At 50.6% G+C, this 20,986-nt stretch overlaps 2 protein-coding genes and 3 pseudogenes across 2 annotated transcripts; 3 read left to right on the forward strand and 2 right to left on the reverse strand.

Annotated features, from left to right (window-relative positions):
- Positions 1–2,939: 2,939 nt before the first annotated feature.
- Positions 2,940–3,777, forward strand: LOC149914904 (feather keratin Cos1-1/Cos1-3/Cos2-1-like). Its single transcript, XM_090124807.1, has 2 exons — positions 2,940–3,125; positions 3,451–3,777. Exon 2 carries the CDS (start codon positions 3,472–3,474, stop codon positions 3,775–3,777), a length of 306 nt encoding a protein of 101 aa, XP_089980933.1. The 5' UTR covers positions 2,940–3,125; positions 3,451–3,471.
- A 920-nt stretch (positions 3,778–4,697) lies between these two features.
- LOC149914905 (T cell receptor alpha variable 4 pseudogene) lies at positions 4,698–5,595 on the reverse strand (annotated as a pseudogene).
- A 2,797-nt stretch (positions 5,596–8,392) lies between these two features.
- On the forward strand, positions 8,393–9,257 carry LOC116238946 (feather keratin Cos1-1/Cos1-3/Cos2-1 pseudogene; annotated as a pseudogene).
- Positions 9,258–16,736: 7,479 nt separating this feature from the next.
- On the forward strand, positions 16,737–17,574 carry LOC149914906 (feather keratin Cos1-1/Cos1-3/Cos2-1-like). The gene is made up of 2 exons (XM_090125048.1): positions 16,737–16,922; positions 17,248–17,574. Exon 2 carries the CDS (start codon positions 17,269–17,271, stop codon positions 17,572–17,574), a length of 306 nt encoding a protein of 101 aa, XP_089981174.1. The 5' UTR covers positions 16,737–16,922; positions 17,248–17,268.
- A 915-nt stretch (positions 17,575–18,489) lies between these two features.
- On the reverse strand, positions 18,490–19,217 carry LOC149914907 (T cell receptor alpha variable 4 pseudogene; annotated as a pseudogene).
- Between the last annotated feature and the right edge of the window lie 1,769 nt (positions 19,218–20,986).

The raw sequence follows: 20,986 nt of genomic DNA on the forward strand, positions 1-20,986 counted from the left end.
TCAGAGAATCACAGGAACACCATATACCATGTAACATACCAACACTGGAATTCCCCTGCATTCCTCAGGCTGGGTGCACATGCAGTCAGATCTCCTGCACTTCAGCCAAGCCTGAACATTGCAGAAGGGCTGCTGCTGGGAGGTCTCTAGTGAGGTTGCATTTGGGGGATGATGCACGGCTAAATTTGGACAGTGCGGTAGGTGGGGGTGTTCCAGACACAGCACTCTTCAGCAGAGTGTCTTGCTTGGTCCAGTTGTACCCAAGAGGACAGAATTCACAAGGTCCCTGTACCTTGTATTTCATTTTCTGCTGTTTTCCACCTAGAGACCTGCAGTCACACCTTCAGCCTGGCCACTCCTGGGTCCTTTTATTTGTTAAAAAAATTCACAACGTCCACTGATCATCTGTGGTCATCTGTGAAATGCAGGCAATAATGGAATCATAGCATAGCCTGGGGTAGAACAGAGTCGCAGACAAAAGTCAGTGACTCCGTCACCTTTCTCCGCACAGGCTTGAGGAAATACTTCACCACAAGCCTCTTGTGTCCTTCCTCAATTGCAATACATTGTTTTGTGTCTACTGCAAGAAAGCTCCTGAGAAAGCATGATGAGATGGAAGCACAAGTGGAGAATGCCATCTGCTGAGTGAAAGGAGTGAAAGGAGAGGGGCAGGGAGAACTTTGAAGATGATGCCAGTGTCAGAAACTGTGATGAAAAGCAGAGCATTTTGGAAAATGAGGATCAGAACCATCAAACATTGTTGTGGCCAAAGTGCAGGACTCAGCATTGGCCTTGTTGAAACCCATCCCATTGGCTTCAGCCCAGCTATCCAGCCTGTCCAGATCCCTCTGTAGGGCCTCACTGCCCGCAGGCAGATTGACACTTCCAGTCAACTTGGTGTTATCTGCAAACTTACTGAGGGTGCACTCAGTGCCCTCATCCAGGTCATCAATAAAGATACTGAAGAGGACAGGCCCCAGCTTAGATAGAGACTGGGATCCTCAGGTGACTTTCACTTCCTACAGTGACAAAGGAGAGGCCATTCCCATCAAAATTAGCAGTGGCATGGGAAAAATAATGACAAACAGGGTAAGGTACATCCTGGAGTGGTCTGTTTTAGCCCAGAAAGAATGAATTTGGCCATCGATGTCCTGCTATCCTTTTCCATGGCTCTAAGTTTTCCAGGGTCACTGCTGTTTGGTTGAAGCCATTACCCTCAGACGCAGTGTCATCACATCCCGCCTACTGGTCTCTCTAGTTATTCCCTTCTCTCTCAGTTGCTGCATCCTCTGACAAACAGCCCTCTGAAAATGAAGGCTACATAAATGCACTCACAAGAGCACAGACACACATGGAAACAAAAGCTCATGCACCCTTCAGGTACCTGCATGCACTCATCCCTCATGCTCATGCATGGACACAGCTGGAGAGGCAGGGGCTGAGGCCATGTGGAGCTGACTGAGGGGACGCTGAGGGACTTTTCTGGCAGGGCAAGGCTGCAGTGTTCTGTGCAGGAAAAGGCTCCAGATGAGCTGACAGCACAGTTTGCACATGTGCAGATACAGCCTAGTGGCAGGAGCCCAAGGAGGTCATGTAACTTCACCACAAGGCAGTGGGATGAGGAAGAGAACTGAAATCCAGCAGTCCAGCCCACCTGCCTGGACATACGACCACATGAGACCATTGGAGCGAGTTGGGATGGAGAAAAAGAGGAATGTTCATGCAGGGTAGCCCCAGGCCAGCAGCATTTGTCTGAGATGGATCCATCGCAGCACCTGAACTGAGTCCTCTGCCATCACTAAATCATTCCTAGCCCAGAAGTCCTCGGGCCTCTCAATCCCAGCACTCAGCAGAAGCCGGCATTAGGGAATGGGTGTGGCATAAGCCAGGAAATGAACAAGCAGCATGAAGGGAAGCAGCCACACAGCTCATGCCACTGGCTGTTTTCCATTCATCACAAGCACCACAGAAAATTGTCACTTCCATGAAGGCTATGCCTGGGCCTGGGGCAGTGCAGGGTCTCCATTAAAGGCAGCCCAATTCCTTCACCCTCTAATCAACATCTCTCACCTATAACTTCCTGGCAACCATGTGTGTCTGAACCCCTTCTCCCACGTCCTTTTCTGATCATGCCTGAGTGGGGCTTGGCTGAGATGGATTTTCCACTGAGAGAGAGACAGCAGCCTTGTTGCATCTGGCCAGCCTTTTCACATCACACCTGCATAAAGAGAAGACAATCTTTTACCCCCTTCTTCATTTTTGTACGGCCATAACCATCTTCCCTTGGATTAAAGGCTGAGATTCCTGGGGTTGCTTATCTTGGAGGAGTCAAAGAGGGGATCATATCAGTGCTCATAAATATTGAAAGGGAAGGCGTCATGAGGATGGGACCAAGATCTTAGTAGTAGTGCCCAGTGTGGGAACAGGCACCATCTTGTACACAGGAATCTCCATCTGAACATGGCAAAGAACTTCTTTACTTTGAGTGTGAAAGAACAGAGCACTGGAACAGCCAGCCCAGACAGAATTTGGAATCTCCTTCTCAGCAGATACTGAAAACTCACCTGGATGCTTCCCTGCTTAGCCTGATCTAGGGAACGTGCTTAAGCATGGCAGTTGGACTGGGTGATGTCCAGATGTCCCTTTCAATTGCTACAGTTAAGTGATCCTGTGATTCTACCAGCCACCCAAAATGGCTCACTGGAGTGCTCCTGGGAGTTTCATGGACTCCACATACATCCCTGCGCTCTGCTCACTGTCTCTGCCTCCACCTGATCCTTCATTTACTACCTCCAGACTTGATCACCACTCCAGCTGATCCATCGGCCTCAACCATGCAATTCTGCCCTATAAATCTTTGAGCCTTTCATCACAGCACTTCCAAGAATCCTTTATTAATGAATGGGCACATCATAAATCTGGAAATGAACAGGTAGCACTGCAGGAAACAAAAACCAGCCCACAAAATGAGAAGGGATAGCTTGCAATCAAGCGTAGCTAGTCAGAAAATTATGGCCTGTATCAACGGTGCCTGTGGACCTGCAGCGATGAAGACCAATATAAAAGGAAGCCCAGTTCCCGTCTCTGCCATCAGCTTCTCTTGCCTTCTCCTTGTTGGGAACCAGGTAAGTGTGAAGCCCTCTCTCCTCCTCTTACCTGAATCGAAATGCTATCAGATAGTGGACCTCCATGCTATGGGAGACCATGGATGAGATAATGTCTGCTCAGAGAGTGCTTGGGACACAGCTTACGTGGCTTTAGATTGATGCACTCAAAGAGAGTCTCTCTGAGGCAACTCACAGTAGGGTCCTGGCATTATGAAAGGATCTGACCTCGTTTCTCAGCCTTCACCTCCATCCTTAGTTGTTGCCTTGTCTCCTTTGTGAGAGGCTATCCAGGCTGCCCCTCACATATCCTTGTTCTCTTCTTCATTCTATCCGTCTTTCCCAGGTGTACCTCCATTCCTGAGACATGTCCTGCTACTCCCAGTGTGTGCCATGCCGGCCCTGCGGCCCGACCCCTCTGGCCAGCAGCTGCAATGAGCCCTGTGTCAGGCAGTGCCAGAACTCCAACGTTGTCATCGAGCCCTCTCCCGTGGTGGTGACCCTGCCCGGACCCATCCTCAGCTCCTTCCCGCAGAACACCGTCGTGGGCTCCTCCACCTCCGCTGCTGTTGGCAGCATCCTCAGCTCTGAGGGCGTGCCCATCACGTCGGGGGGCTTGGACTTGTCCGGCTTGGGCAGCCGCTACTGTGGCAGAAGGTACCCGCCCTGCTAAAGCCGCTGGCCGTGGTCCTGCAGAAATTCTTCCAGAAAACATGAACACGTTGCTGGATCAAGAAGGAATCTTTAAGCCACTGCTTTCAGAATTCCTGACCCTACTCAGGTACTCTAGGAAATGCTGAAAGCGAGTGGCAACCCCATGTTTTCTGAAAACATGGCTCATGTCTGTTTTTGTTTCCTCTTCCTAAGCTTTTCTCTCCATTTTCATTTTTTTTCCTTTCCTTTTATTTTATTTTAATTTCTTTCCTCCCTTCATCTTCTATGGGCTATGAGGCTCCTCAGAAACATCCTGTTCCCTTCCAAAAACACAGGCACAAGCCTTGCATGAGCTCAGACTTGGGGTTGGATGAATCCTGTACGGTGGAGCGTCTGCTCAGTGTGACTTCATTCTCCTCTATAAACATTCATTAAAGATTTTTGCATCTCATTTGAGCTTTTGATTTTTCTTTCTACCTTGTATGGCCTCCAGAAGTGCCCAGGGAGAATGGCTTTGCTCATGGTGGGTAGGAGATGAATGTATGTGGAGACCCTTCTCCATTGCCAGAAGAATGGGAGGTTGGGACACACTGTAGAGGCTGCTCTCTCGGGCACTGTCCCTTGCAGCAGCAGATCTCTCTGCCTATGGCAGAACAGGGGACTATCAGCCTTTGCCTTGCAATGTTTCTGCCCAAAGCTAAGCCCAGTGGTTAACTAAAGGGAGAACACAACCTCTGCTCAGCTTATGGAAGAAGATACAATTGTGTGGGAGGGCATGGGTATAAGCCACCTTGCAGGCTCTTAGGAACAGGGCTCCTCCAGTTCTCATCAGTGTGGCACCGGGGAAGCAAGGGAGGATAGCAGACGTAGTAGAATTGCGAGGAAGTCTCCGTGGTGTACAGCAGAGCTTGTATTGTCATTTACGTCATTTTTATCACCTCAGACATAGATGCGTCTGATTGACATTGGCCGCAGTGAATCACGGCTTTGGTTGCAGTGCTCATTTCTGTGCAGAACTCCGGGAGGTGCACCGTGGTCGGGATGGAGTCTGGCGGCCGTGCAGGCATCGCCCCCTGCGGGCCCGGACGGCACTGTGCCCCCGCCCCGCCCAAAGCGGTTCGTGCCCGGCCGCAGCCCCGGCTTCGCTTCCCGTGTGCCCACGGCGCAGTAATAAACCGCCGCGTCGCCGAGCCGGGGCCGGGCGAGCCACAGGGCGCTTGAGCGGCGGTCTGCCGACACCGACAGCCGCCCCTCCGGGTCCGGCACTTCCTTGGAGCCTTTAACGGCGCTGACGAGGAATGCGGGTCCTCGGCCCGGGAGCTGACGGTACCAGTGCATGACTTCGTTGAACTGTGTGTTGGGGTGTGAGCAGGTGATGTTGATGCCGGAGTCCTCGCTGGTCTCTGCCGACGGCTCCTGCTGCACCTGGGCTCTGCTCACAGCCACTGCCGAGAAGAAAAGAAGCAGCAAACTCACAAAATCCATTTTTTCCCACTGAAATTTCATGCAGGAGCAGAGGAAGCTGCACGAGTTGGGAAAGAAGCCAAGAGTCAAGAGGCGGGCGCGGCTCCGGCGCCCCACAGCTCCCGCAGTCCTGGCCCCGCCGGCGGCAGCCCCGCGCACCCAGCGGCCAGCCCCGCCAGCCCCGCGGCCCGGCACTGCCGCATCCCGCCGCTCCGCCGCCCGCGCCGCGCCGCGCCGCGCTGCCCCCGCCAGCCCCGGCTCTGCTCCGCCCGCGGCACCTCCTCCCCGCCGCCGCCGCCAGCTCCGCCCCGGGGCTGCTCCAAACCACCAGGCTCACGTAGTGGCATCTTCATTTATCTGCTCCAAAACACATCGTGGAGGAAGGAGTGAATGGAGTACAGTTGGTCAGTCGTTCCCTGAGTTCCTTCTCTCAGTCCCTCTACATGTTTTTGATGCCTGTTGTTCCTTCAAAGCTACAACCGCAATCTCTCAACTGTCACGATCCCTGAAGGATGTCAGAGAGCTGCATCACAACGACACCACCCGGTCAATCACCCTTGGATGCATCCCACTCCATTTCAAGGGCACAAGTATGTCCAGCCTGATTAAGTTCTCCGATAGGTTTTCTTCCTTTATAGGGACTGCTTCTTCACTCCCATGAATTCTGTGAATGAAGCTCAGGGGCCTTGTAGGTCCGTCTAAAAGAATTATCATGAAAGTGGGTGAAAAAGAAGCGTTCATTATATTACACATTCACTTCATCCTATTTCTGACATCTTGTGGTCTAGTGGACATGCAATTTCCTTAGCTTCCTTTTTGCTGCCTCAGGAGAGTTAAGGATGCTTTTCTCGCTGTTCTTCGCAGCAAGTTTTCATCTCAGGCTGACCTGTGGTGCTTCTGACTGCATCTCTGCATGGGCAGCAATGTCTCTGGGTTGCTCACACTTAGACTGCCTCTTTCTGAATTCAGAAATTTCCAGAATTCCTGATGTCCAGCCATACTGTTCATCCAGCATTTATTGCAATGGCTAAAGTCACCAGTGTCTGGAAGCAGAATTGTGTGGAAGTGTTGTAAAGGAACGCACGTACACTGATATGCAGACAACGTTTGGAGTCCTTCTGCAGCACTGGAGTTGCCATTCCTTGCCAAGGAAATCAAACAGCCAGGACTTCAGCAAACTGAAGAATCCGCTATCAAAGGGAGGAGTCTCCTTTAAGTCTCTCTCACACCACTTTTCTCCTGCCTCCACTCCTAAGGCTTGAGTTCCGCCACTTCTGATGAGCCCTCACAATGGATCTGGTCTCCCCAGTGTCCAGAGGGCTGTGCCTCTTCTGAAGCTGCGAGTCTGTGACTAAAGCAAGAGTGTTTTTCTTCTTCCAGGATATCACTATCTTCCAGCCGCAACCTGACCGCCTCGTTCCATGGCCTGTTTGCCATGGCCACCACATGCTGTTCCTTTCTTTCTTTGTACTGTTGAGGCTCTAGTCTTAGAGTGGGGACACCCTTGAAGTACAGTTGAGCACCCGAGAAGCACAGACATCCTGAAGGGATCCGGGTGTGCTGGCTTGCCCTGGCACCTGAGAGGTCCAACTGAAGTGTAGAATGCATTACACACTCCATAAACACCTGGTTGAAAAAGGATTATTCTCCCAGTACAGTTAGCCTTGGTGTATTTTCTCCTGGAATCTATTTGGCTGTTCTGGGTTCAACAAAGTAAGAAGGATGTTCAAGGTGCTTTGAAGCGTGCAGAGGAAGGCAGCAGAGCTGATGGAGGGTCTGGAATGCATATCCTGTGAGGAGAGCGTGAGGACACGTGGGTTGTCCAGCTTGGAGAACACAAAGCTAAGAGGCAGTCTCACTGCTCTCTCCAACTTCCTAGGACGGAAAGCAGAGAGGGAGGTGCTGGTCTTTTCACTCTGGTAACTGATGAGCGGGCATGTGGGGGGATGGCACAAAACTGCACCAGGAGACGTTCAGACCAGATAGAAGTGATACTGTAAATCAGTCGGTCGTGAAACACTCTAGACTCAACTTGGAGTGTTAGAAAGCAGGCAGTCCTTATTTTCGGTGCTGGATGCATGGGGGATGAGCTCCATTTCTCATGCATATGTTAAACTGAGGATCCTCAGCTTATGTTCATTACTAATGTTACATACGCAAACGTTTTCCCGTAGAGAACATAGATATTCCGTACTTCCCCACAAAATCATTAGCATAGGGTTCCGCCTTGTCACACATGTTCAGCATTTTTGTGATGTGGCCCCACAACTATGTGGATGTAGTCAGTACTCTTCCTCACTGTGTTCACTCCATGAACCCCGTCTTCACCAATGCTCAGTTAGCTCATTGCCTTGATCACACAGTTTTTGATTCCACAATATTAGCTGAATCAAAGTAGAACTTCCCATCTCTACTCAATTCAAGATTTAGGTATATGATTGTAATCTACTTCGTACAAGGACAGATTCTTCCTATTATCTCAACAAACTCCAGAGTATCCATCAGGGAGCACTGGCAAGCTGAACAATATGGCCACAACTTGTATAACAAGGAAAAAAAATAGATGTAAGTGAAGGTGGTCAAACACTGGATCAGGCTTTGTGAAGATGTGGATGATAACCCACGCCTGTCCGTGTTGACAGACATTTTGATAATGCTTTCATTAATATGCTTTTCCTTGTGGTTAGAGCTATTGGGGTCAGACAATTGCACCTAATGATATTTGAAGGTGCCTTCCACTTCCTCTCCTCTCCATTAGCTCTGTTAGCAGGAAGAAAGAGACTAACAGAATCTATTGGTATCCTGAAGTGCCCCTGATGTGACCAGAACACGTGTTGTTACGCGGGACACACAAGTCACACAAACATTCACCTGCTCATGCACACATGCATGGAATCATGCAAACCTCTATACCCACAGGCACTTGCATAAATCCAGCACACAGGCTCTAGTTATTTCACACCAATGCCCTACTCGGCATGCTGATATCTTTTGCCTTTGCTGGATTCTTCCAGCACATGAACAGAGTGTTCTGCCCACGCTGATGTGTGTTGACCAGAAACACTTGGGTTTTTCTTCCTGCCGCTCAAAAGATGCCATTCGTGAGCAATGGGAGTGACATAAATCAGGATGTGACAAGTAGCAGCTCAGTAAACCAAAATACAACCCATAACATTAGCTGAGATGTTTTGCATTCAAGAAGTCCTTGTCACAAAGTAATCACTGCTTCTAGGAACGCCTCTAGAAATGAGGCAGCTTGGGTCCATTATAAAAGCCAGCCCAGCCCCTTGCAGCCTCATCCACTTCTCTCACCTCCTTGTTCTTGGGAATCAAGTGAGTGTGAAGCCCCTTCCTCTTCTCTTCCTTCTCCAAACAGAGTTCTGAGCTCAGCAGAACTCTCAGCTGCTATTAGTTTTGTTCCATGTCTGTCTCTGCTTGTCATGAGAGAGGGAAGTGGGGAGAATGATTGTCATGGGAGAAGGCTGGGAATGTAAGGAGGTAACTTTTGGGCTAGGGTCTGGGCAGTACTTGGATAGGTCTCAGGGACTTTCACTGGGCTCTGTCAGGATGAGACCAAGAATCCCTTGGACATCCCTGAACTGTTTTCAACTGCCAGCACTCTATGTGCATTGATTCCCTTGTAGCGTGATGATAGGCTGCTCCTCATGCATCCCCATGTCTTGCTTCCTTCCTGCTCTCCCCAAACAGGTGCACCTCCATTCCTGAGACATGTCCTGCTGTGACCAGTGCGTGCCATGCCAGCCCTGCGGCCCGACCCCTCTGGCCAGCAGCTGCAATGAGCCCTGTGTCAGGCAGTGCCAGAACTCCACCATTGTCATCCAGCCCTCTCCCGTGGTGGTGACCCTGCCCGGACCCATCCTCAGCTCCTTCCCGCAGAACACCGTCGTGGGCTCCTCCACCTCCGCTGCTGTTGGCAGCATCCTCAGCTCTGAGGGCGTGCCCATCACGTCGGGGGGCTTGGACCTCTCCTGCATTTCCAACCGCTACTGTGGCAGAAGGTACCCGCCCTGCTAAGTGTGCTGGATGGTGCCCCAGACAAGGATCCCCGGGAATGCTGAACATGGCATTGGACAGAAGAACAAGTATTTTGTTTCTGTTTTTGCCCTGCAAGACACAGTGGCCAGTATGGCATCTCTGTTAACATGGAGAATGTCAACTGATAATCTCTTTCACTCACTCTTCCTACCTGTTATCATTCTTGCCTTTTCCCTTTAGAGATCTCTATTAGTACCCCCAAAATGCACCCTGAGTGACCTGCTCATCTCCCAAAACCTCTGGGCTGGGAGATAGAGCTCTGTGGCCATGCTTCCATGGAGAACAGATATTTGTTTGCTCCTGTTGCGCACCACACACAGAGCTCATCTTTCAGTGACATTTCTCTCCTCAGATACATTAAACACTTCTGCATCCCTTAGTTTTCCTTCTGTGTTGCTGTATTTTTTTTCCCCGTAAATGTAGAGATTGCCAAAGGAGAAGGGGATGTCTTTCGTGAGAACAAACCCTAGGGAGACTCCATCACTCGTCAAGTTACTGGAGGTCTGTGCACAAGAGGCGAAGGCACTCCTAAGTGTTCCTTCACCACCAGTGACCATCAGTCTCTGCCTCGCTCTGTTTCTCTTTACACAGGTCTCCTTGAACCTTGAGCATGTCAAGTGAATGGAGATCTCCAGAAATGACATCCCCATCCACAGAGGATCTCTGTGCACTGAGGAGGCCCAGCAAAGTCAGTAGAGCCACAAACTCTGGGGAAATCTATTCCTCTGGCTTTGTGAGGAGCAGAGTAGGGGAAGGAGACTCACAAAAAGGTGTCCTCAAAGGCCATCAAGAACTGGGAAGGCATACTCCCCTAGGGGTTGACCCTCTGTCTCTATTCCACTTTCCCATCCCTTCCTCCCACCCATCACTGAGGGTACAGCTTCCCTGCGTGGTCCTAGCAGCCCAGCGGAGCTACTGGCTCTGCCATACTTTTTCCAACCTGCCTGTGTTTGAGGGCATTCACTATGAATTATTACCAGCAGCTACAGAAGGCCACACACTGGAGCCCCCAATCCCCCTGAGCCCAGCATAGCCCAGTGTAACCATAAAGAATGGCTCTGGCCTGGTCCCTGGCCAGGGATCTCTACACAGTAGCACAGTCCTCCCTTTGCTGTGTTGAAGGTGTACGTCTCTACAGCCCAACCTCCTGCTCTCATCCTGCTCTGCCAGGCTCCTTGAAGGTCCAGTGCATTCCAGGGGTGGAGCTTCCTGGTAGGCTGTTGTTGGATCTGAGCTTGGTCTCTGATAGAAAGGAAAGCATGCTGAGATAGGAGGGACAGGTGAAGACTGCCTTCTGGTGAGTGAAATTAGAAGGAATAGAGAGGACTCTGGAGGTGATACAGATGTAGGAAACTATAATGAAAGCACAGCGTGAGGATGATGATGACAATAGGAACCATAATGCCCAGGATAAAGCCTGACGGTATCCCTGCAGGCCAGCCCCAGAAGAGGCCCATCCTCCTGGTAGTAACTGACAGTGATATTCCTGGTACCCAGCCTGTCCCAGGCAACAAAGACCATGTTGAGATCCACAGGTACTGATCACTCCCTGCTGTCAGAAAGGTAGGGCCAGAATTAGGAGAGACGTGGAGTAGATAATGACAAACAGGAGCATGTGACACCTGGGATGGTCTGTTTAGCCCAGGAGAATGCATTCAATCCAAAAAGTCCTGTTCTCCTTTGCCATGGCCCTGTGCTTTCAGGCAGAGACGATGTCAGAGTGAGGTTTTATAGCTCAATAAGAGCAGCAGCAGACTTCAAACAGGATGTCTTCTCCTGGCTTACATGGTGTTCTCATGGCCTCTGCTGATCACTGCTGGTATCAATCTCTCTCCATCTCCTCTCTCTCCCGTTTCTTCCACAGACACAGATATGCAAAAATGTGTCCGTCCTTCCCCAGGCATCCATTCATCCATTCTTCATGATCCTTCCTGGAAGTGAGTTACAAATTACAGTCTCTGAAGAACAGATTATTTCTTGTTCCCTACGTTTTCTCCCTGTCTCACACCTGGCCTAGAAATCCTAGGGCTTCTCAATCCTAACACTCAACAGAAATTTCTGTGAGGGAATGGGTGTAATAGAGCCCAGATAATGAAAAGGCATTGGGAATGGAAACAGCCACACAGCCCGTATCATTAGCCGGGATATTTTCCATTCATCGCATGAGCTACAGAGAATGGCCACTCCTGTGAACGCTCACCCCAGGCCAAGAGCAGCGCAGAGCCAACATCTTAACAAAAAAGTGCCCTTTCTGGATGAAGCCAAGAAACCCTCTTACCTCTGAGACATGCCCTGCTAAGAACAATGCCTGTCATACCCATCCTGTGGTACAGCCTCACCAGTCAACAGCTGCAAGTAATCCTGTGTAAGGCATGGTATAAACCATACAGTCACCGTAAAAACCCTGCACGTGACAGTGGCCCTCATCCTCAGCTCTTACCTAGTGGAACAGCAGGTAACCACTGCAGACTGTGACAGCACCAGGAACACCACTGTGGGATCCTCCTCCTCTGCAGCTATTGATATTATCCTCAGCTGTGATGGAGTCCCCATCACCTCTGGGTGCTTTGATCTCTACTGTGGGAATGGAACGTTGTTTCTGCGTTTGATATTAAAAAGTAGCAGTTGGTTTGAAGAAGTAGAACATATTGCATTTGTATTCTGTAAGTTATCCTTAGAAATAGTTGATCTAAGAAGTAAAATACTGTATATGTTAGCGGCATGTTTTAGAAACATTATTACTGAATTATGTGATTAATTCTTTCTTGCAAAACTGTAATAGTTGTTATATGTTACAAACAACGTGAGTATAGTGTGCTAAGGATTAGAAAACATATTTTAGAGCTGTTCTGTTAGGATAAGAAACTTTCAGCAAAAGAAAGACAGATTTAGCAAGCATCAAAGAAGTTAGGGCCCTCTACACAGGGCCGGACTGTCTCACTCCATGGGAAGGTTGGGGTGTGAAAGCAGGCACCAGGATACTCCCCTGCCTCTCTCCCAAGCTTATCTGTGTAGAAAGAAGGACAAGCAGATATCTGCAAAATAGTGATCAGATGTGGAATAAGTTAATTAATTAACTACAGATTTACGCTTATGCAGCAAAAGTTTATGTCCAGTGTTGCCATGTTTAGTGAAGCATTTAGTACTCAGCCAATGAGGAACTAGGGGAGTAAGAGATAAGCATCGGGGAATAGGGAATAAAAGATGTAACTCTGTTTTCTGTGGGCTCTGCCATTTGCAGGAGGCCGGCCATTGCAATTGCGAATGAAATCTGCTTTATCAGAGATACCATCCTAGGAAATTATCTGGATATTTTCTACGCTACTGAATTTCCAGACACTACTATGGTAGAAAGTGCCCACCATGCTCAATGCTATGTTCCTCATCTTCTACTCTTTCCTCTCTTTCCTTTGTATTCCCTTCTTTTGAGCGTATAACTCCCCAGAGCCACCCTGGGTAATATGGGAATGACAGATGGATCTCCTTTGGTATCTTCACCATGGGAGATGGACGCAGATTTTTGGCAGCTCGTGTGCAAAGTCCCTGTGGAAGAAAACTCATTTCCCTCTTCAGTCACTAATGTTACTCGCATCCCAGTCTCCATGTGATCCTTTTCTTGGTGGTCTCAAGTTGCTAGGAATGAAGGGCAGCTCTGGACTGCAGATGGTAAGGTGAGGACTCATGGCAGTCTTTCATCATGTGGAAAGCATTCATGGGGAGGAATTACGACTAGAAAACCATGCATCATCTCCATTGCTGCTCCCAACTCGGAGATTTCCACATGGAGCTTAGGGAAGGAAGTTCTTACTCCAGCAGTGTAACAGCATCATTGCTATCTCCAAAAAGGGGGCTGCTATGAGAAGGTCCACACAGCAGGGTCTTTGGACAAGTGTCAGAGAACAAAGAAGCAATGTGGATGGGACTGCAAAGCTCAGGGGAGTTTCAGACCACCTGCTTAATGCCCTCAGAGCACAGCAGAGCACACAAATTGTCACAACGCAGCATGTGTCCCCTGCACAGCCCATGCAAAAACTGGGTTGTCCAGGAGTGCACATGGAGAGGAGTTCCAGGTCAGGCTCTCCTTCATCACTTTTCATTCCTCCCAAGCCACAGACATCGGTCTCTTCTGGAAGAGGATGCTGACCTGCAGATCTCTGTGCACACAGGGGAAGCAGCGCTGCCAGGGGAGAGCTGAGGGCTCCTTCCCCAGAGCTCCGCCTCCAACAGACACAGCCCCTCCCTCACTGGGGCTGTTGCACGGCCGAGGAAGCTCCCTGCACCAGGGTGTCCCGCACAGCACAGAGGTACAAGGCGCTGTCAGACAGCTGGACTTCTGCCAGCCGCAGGAGGCTGTATTTCCCGGTGCTGTTCAGCCCCGTGGTGAAACGGCCGTTGTGCTTGGAGCCTGCTGCTGCCTGATCTGTGACCAGCTGGGGGGCTTGGCCTTTCTTCTGCTGGTACCAAATCAAGCCATTAAACTTAGCTGCCTGGTATGTGCAGGTGGTCTGGAATCACAAAATCAGAGAATCACAGGAACACCATATACCATGTAACATACCAACACTGGAATTCCCCTGCATTCCTCAGGCTCGGTGCACATGCAGTCAGATCTCCTGCACTTCAGCCAAGCCTGAACATTGCAGAAGGGCTGCTGCTGGGAGGTCTCTAGTGAGGTTGCATTTGGGGGATGATGCACGGCTAAATTTGGACAGTGCGGTAGGTGGGGGTGTTCCAGACACAGCACTCTTCAGCAGAGTGTCTTGCTTGGCCCAGTTGTACCCAAGAGGACAGAATTCACAAGGTCCCTGTACCTTGTATTTCATTTTCTGCTGTTTTCCACCTAGAGACCTGCAGTCACACCTTCAGCCTGGCCACTCCTGGGTCCTTTTATTTGTTAAAAAAATTCACAACGTCCACTGATCATCTGTGGTCATCTGTGAAATGCAGGCAATAATGGAATCATAGCATAGCCTGGGGTAGAACAGAGTCGCAGACAAAAGTCAGTGACTCCGTCACCTTTCTCCGCACAGGCTTGAGGAAATACTTCACCACAAGCCTCTTGTGTCCTTCCTCAATTGCAATACATTGTTTTGTGTCTACTGCAAGAAAGCTCCTGAGAAAGCATGATGAGATGGAAGCACAAGTGGAGAATGCCATCTGCTGAGTGAAAGGAGTGAAAGGAGAGGGGCAGGGAGAACTTTGAAGATGATGCCAGTGTCAGAAACTGTGATGAAAAGCAGAGCATTTTGGAAAATGAGGATCAGAACCATCAAACATTGTTGTGGCCAAAGTGCAGGACTCAGCATTGGCCTTGTTGAAACCCATCCCATTGGCTTCAGCCCAGCTATCCAGCCTGTCCAGATCCCTCTGTAGGGCCTCACTACCTGCAGGCAGATTGACACTTCCAGTCAACTTGGTGTTATCTGCAAACTTACTGAGGGTGCACTCAGTGCCCTCATCCAGGTCATCAATAAAGATACTGAAGAGGACAGGCCCCAGCTTAGATGGAGACTGGGATCCTCAGGTGACTTTCACTTCCTACAGTGACAAAGGAGAGGCCATTCCCATCAAAATTAGCAGTGGCATGGGAAAAATAATGACAAACAGGGTAAGGTACATCCTGGAGTGGTCTGTTTTAGCCCAGAAAGAATGAATTTGGCCATCGATGTCCTGCTATCCTTTTCCATGGCTCTAAGTTTTCCAGGGTCACTGCTGTTTGGTTGAAGCCATTACCCTCAGACGCAGTGTCATCACATCCCGCCTACTGGTCTCTCTAGTTATTCCCTTCTCTCTCAGTTGCTGCATCCTCTGACAAACAGCCCTCTGAAAATGAAGGCTACATAAATGCACTCACAAGAGCACAGACACACATGGAAACAAAAGCTCATGCACCCTTCAGGTACCTGCATGCACTCATCCCTCATGCTCATGCATGGACACAGCTGGAGAGGCAGGGGCTGAGGCCATGTGGAGCTGACTGAGGGGACGCTGAGGGACTTTTCTGGCAGGGCAAGGCTGCAGTGTTCTGTGCAGGAAAAGGCTCCAGATGAGCTGACAGCACAGTTTGCACATGTGCAGATACAGCCTAGTGGCAGGAGCCCAAGGAGGTCATGTAACTTCACCACAAGGCAGTGGGATGAGGAAGAGAACTGAAATCCAGCAGTCCAGCCCACCTGCCTGGACATACGACCACATGAGACCATTGGAGCGAGTTGGGATGGAGAAAAAGAGGAATGTTCATGCAGGGTAGCCCCAGGCCAGCAGCATTTGTCTGAGATGGATCCATCGCAGCACCTGAACTGAGTCCTCTGCCATCACTAAATCATTCCTAGCCCAGAAGTCCTCGGGCCTCTCAATCCCAGCACTCAGCAGAAGCCGGCATTAGGGAATGGGTGTGGCATAAGCCAGGAAATGAACAAGCAGCATGAAGGGAAGCAGCCACACAGCTCATGCCACTGGCTGTTTTCCATTCATCACAAGCACCACAGAAAATTGTCACTTCCATGAAGGCTATGCCTGGGCCTGGGGCAGTGCAGGGTCTCCATTAAAGGCAGCCCAATTCCTTCACCCTCTAATCAACATCTCTCACCTATAACTTCCTGGCAACCATGTGTGTCTGAACCCCTTCTCCCACGTCCTTTTCTGATCATGCCTGAGTGGGGCTTGGCTGAGATGGATTTTCCACTGAGAGAGAGACAGCAGCCTTGTTGCATCTGGCCAGCCTTTTCACATCACACCTGCATAAAGAGAAGACAATCTTTTACCCCCTTCTTCATTTTTGTACGGCCATAACCATCTTCCCTTGGATTAAAGGCTGAGATTCCTGGGGTTGCTTATCTTGGAGGAGTCAAAGAGGGGATCATATCAGTGCTCATAAATATTGAAAGGGAAGGCGTCATGAGGATGGGACCAAGATCTTAGTAGTAGTGCCCAGTGTGGGAACAGGCACCATCTTGTACACAGGAATCTCCATCTGAACATGGCAAAGAACTTCTTTACTTTGAGTGTGAAAGAACAGAGCACTGGAACAGCCAGCCCAGACAGAATTTGGAATCTCCTTCTCAGCAGATACTGAAAACTCACCTGGATGCTTCCCTGCTTAGCCTGATCTAGGGAACGTGCTTAAGCATGGCAGTTGGACTGGGTGATGTCCAGATGTCCCTTTCAATTGCTACAGTTAAGTGATCCTGTGATTCTACCAGCCACCCAAAATGGCTCACTGGAGTGCTCCTGGGAGTTTCATGGACTCCACATACATCCCTGCGCTCTGCTCACTGTCTCTGCCTCCACCTGATCCTTCATTTACTACCTCCAGACTTGATCACCACTCCAGCTGATCCATCGGCCTCAACCATGCAATTCTGCCCTATAAATCTTTGAGCCTTTCATCACAGCACTTCCAAGAATCCTTTATTAATGAATGGGCACATCATAAATCTGGAAATGAACAGGTAGCACTGCAGGAAACAAAAACCAGCCCACAAAATGAGAAGGGATAGCTTGCAATCAAGCGTAGCTAGTCAGAAAATTATGGCCTGTATCAACGGTGCCTGTGGACCTGCAGCGATGAAGACCAATATAAAAGGAAGCCCAGTTCCCGTCTCTGCCATCAGCTTCTCTTGCCTTCTCCTTGTTGGGAACCAGGTAAGTGTGAAGCCCTCTCTCCTCCTCTTACCTGAATCGAAATGCTATCAGATAGTGGACCTCCATGCTATGGGAGACCATGGATGAGATAATGTCTGCTCAGAGAGTGCTTGGGACACAGCTTACGTGGCTTTAGATTGATGCACTCAAAGAGAGTCTCTCTGAGGCAACTCACAGTAGGGTCCTGGCATTATGAAAGGATCTGACCTCGTTTCTCAGCCTTCACCTCCATCCTTAGTTGTTGCCTTGTCTCCTTTGTGAGAGGCTATCCAGGCTGCCCCTCACATATCCTTGTTCTCTTCTTCATTCTATCCGTCTTTCCCAGGTGTACCTCCATTCCTGAGACATGTCCTGCTACTCCCAGTGTGTGCCATGCCGGCCCTGCGGCCCGACCCCTCTGGCCAGCAGCTGCAATGAGCCCTGTGTCAGGCAGTGCCAGAACTCCAACGTTGTCATCGAGCCCTCTCCCGTGGTGGTGACCCTGCCCGGACCCATCCTCAGCTCCTTCCCGCAGAACACCGTCGTGGGCTCCTCCACCTCCGCTGCTGTTGGCAGCATCCTCAGCTCTGAGGGCGTGCCCATCACCTCGGGGGGCTTGGACTTGTCCGGCTTGGGCAGCCGCTACTGTGGCAGAAGGTACCCGCCCTGCTAAAGCCGCTGGCCGTGGTCCTGCAGAAATTCTTCCAGAAAACATGAACACGTTGCTGGATCAAGAAGGAATCTTTAAGCCACTGCTTTCAGAATTCCTGACCCTACTCAGGTACTCTAGGAAATGCTGAAAGCGAGTGGCAACCCCATGTTTTCTGAAAACATGGCTCATGTCTGTTTTTGTTTCCTCTTCCTAAGCTTTTCTCTCCATTTTCATTTTTTTTCCTTTTATTTTATTTTATTTTCTTTCCTCCCTCCATCTTCTATGGGCTATGAGGCTCCTCAGAAACATCCTGTTCCCTTCCAAAAACACAGGCACAAGCCTTGCATGAGCTCAGACTTGGGGTTGGATGAATCCTGTACGGTGGAGCGTCTGCTCAGTGTGACTTCATTCTCCTCTATAAACATTCATTAAAGATTTTTGCATCTCATTTGAGCTTTTGATTTTTCTTTCTACCTTGTATGGCCTCCAGAAGTGCCCAGGGAGAATGGCTTTGCTCATGGTGGGTAGGAGATGAATGTATGTGGAGACCCTTCTCCATTGCCAGAAGAATGGGAGGTTGGGACACACTGTAGAGGCTGCTCTCTCGGGCACTGTCCCTTGCAGCAGCAGATCTCTCTGCCTATGGCAGAACAGGGGACTATCAGCCTTTGCCTTGCAATGTTTCTGCCCAAAGCTAAGCCCAGTGGTTAACTAAAGGGAGAACACAACCTCTGCTCAGCTTATGGAAGAAGATACAATTGTGTGGGAGGGCATGGGTATAAGCCACCTTGCAGGCTCTTAGGAACAGGGCTCCTCCAGTTCTCATCAGTGTGGCACCGGGGAAGCAAGGGAGGATAGCAGACGTAGTAGAATTGCGAGGAGGTCTCCGTGGTGTACAGTAGAGCTTGTATTGTCTTTTACGTCATTTTTATCACCTCAGACATAGATGTGTCTGATTGACATTGGCCGCAGTGAATCACGGCTTTGGTTGCAGTGCTCATTTCTGTGCAGAACTCCGGGAGGTGCACCGTGGTCGGGATGGAGTCTGGCGGCCGTGCAGGCATCGCCCCCTGCGGGCCCGGACGGCACTGTGCCCCCGCCCCGCCCAAAGCGGTTCGTGCCCGGCCGCAGCCCCGGCTTCGCTTCCCGTGTGCCCACGGCGCAGTAATAAACCGCCGCGTCGCCGAGCCGGGGCCGGGCGAGCCACAGGGCGCTGGAGCGGCGGTCTGCCGACACCGACAGCCGCCCCTCCGGGTCCGGCACCTCCTTGGAGCCTTTAACGGCGCTGACGAGGAATGCGGGTCCTCGGCCCGGGAGCTGACGGTACCAGTGGATGACTTCGTTGAACTGTGTGTTGGGGTGTGAGCAGGTGATGTTGATGCCGGAGTCCTCGCTGGTCTCTGCCGACGGCTTCTGCTGCACCTGGGCTCTGCTCACAGCCACTGCCGAGAAGAAAAGAAGCAGCAAACTCACAAAATCCATTTTTTCCCACTGAAATTTCATGCAGGAGCAGAGGAAGCTGCACGAGTTGGGAAAGAAGCCAAGAGTCAAGAGGCGGGCGCGGCTCCGGCCCCCCACAGCTCCCGCAGTCCTGGCCCCGCCGGCGGCAGCCCCGCGCACCCAGCGGCCAGCCCCGCCAGCCCCGCGGCCCGGCACTGCCGCATCCCGCCGCTCCGCCGCCCGCGCCGCGCCGCGCCGCGCTGCCCCCGCCAGCCCCGGCTCTGCTCCGCCCGCGGCACCTCCTCCCCGCCGCCGCCGCCAGCTCCGCCCCGGGGCTGCTCCAAACCACCAGGCTCACGTAGTGGCATCTTCATTTATCTGCTCCAAAACACATCGTGGAGGAAGGAGTGAATGGAGTACAGTTGGTCAGTCGTTCCCTGAGTTCCTTCTCTCAGTCCCTCTACATGTTTTTGATGCCTGTTGTTCCTTCAAAGCTACAACCGCAATCTCTCAACTGTCACGATCCCTGAAGGATGTCAGAGAGCTGCATCACAACGACACCACCCGGTCAATCACCCTTGGATGCATCCCACTCCATTTCAAGGGCACAAGTATGTCCAGCCTGATTAAGTTCTCCGATAGGTTTTCTTCCTTTATAGGGACTGCTTCTTCACTCCCATGAATTCTGTGAATGAAGCTCAGGGGCCTTGTAGGTCCGTCTAAAAGAATTATCATGAAAGTGGGTGAAAAAGAAGCGTTCATTATATTACACATTCACTTCATCCTATTTCTGACATCTTGTGGTCTAGTGGACATGCAATTTCCTTAGCTTCCTTTTTGCTGCCTCAGGAGAGTTAAGGATGCTTTTCTCGCTGTTCTTCGCAGCAAGTTTTCATCTCAGGCTGACCTGTGGTGCTTCTGACTGCATCTCTGCATGGGCAGCAATGTCTCTGGGTTGCTCACACTTAGACTGCCTCTTTCTGAATTCAGAAATTTCCAGAATTCCTGATGTCCAGCCATACTGTTCATCCAGCATTTATTGCAATGGCTAAAGTCACCAGTGTCTGGAAGCAGAATTGTGTGGAAGTGTTGTAAAGGAACGCACGTACACTGATATGCAGACAAACGTTTGGAGTCCTTCTGCAGCACTGGAGTTGCCATTCCTTGCCAAGGAAATCAAACAGCCAGGACTTCAGCAAACTGAAGAATCCGCTATCAAAGGGAGGAGTCTCCTTTAAGTCTCTCTCACACCACTTTTCTCCTGCCTCCACTCCTAAGGCTTGAGTTCCGCCACTTCTGATGAGCCCTCACAATGGATCTGGTCTCCCCAGTGTCCAGAGGGCTGTGCCTCTTCTGAAGCTGCGAGTCTGTGACTAAAGCAAGAGTGTTTTTCTTCTTCCAGGATATCACTATCTTCCAGCCGCAACCTGACTGCCTCGTTCCATGGCCTGTTTGCCATGGCCACCACATGCTGTTCCTTTCTTTCTTTGTACTGTTGAGGCTCTAGTCTTAGAGTGGGGACACCCTTGAAGTACAGTTGAGCACCCGAGAAGCACAGACATCCTGAAGGGATCCGGGTGTGCTGGCTTGCCCTGGCACCTGAGAGGTCCAACTGAAGTGTAGAATGCATTACACACTCCATAAACACCTGGTTGAAAAAGGATTATTCTCCCAGTACAGTTAGCCTTGGTGTATTTTCTCCTGGAATCTATTTGGCTGTTCTGGGTTCAACAAAGTAAGAAGGATGTTCAAGGTGCTTTGAAGCGTGCAGAGGAAGGCAGCAGAGCTGATGGAGGGTCTGGAATGCATATCCTGTGAGGAGAGCGTGAGGACACGTGGGTTGTCCAGCTTGGAGAACACAAAGCTAAGAGGCAGTCTCACTGCTCTCTCCAACTTCCTAGGACGGAAAGCAGAGAGGGAGGTGCTGGTCTTTTCACTCTGGTAACTGATGAGCGGGCATGTGGGGGGATGGCACAAAACTGCACCAGGAGAC

Source organism: Phasianus colchicus, chromosome 26 (assembly GCF_987193195.1).
Source record: "Phasianus colchicus chromosome 26, bPhaCol1.hap1.1, whole genome shotgun sequence".
Classification (NCBI taxonomy): domain Eukaryota; kingdom Metazoa; phylum Chordata; class Aves; order Galliformes; family Phasianidae; genus Phasianus; species Phasianus colchicus.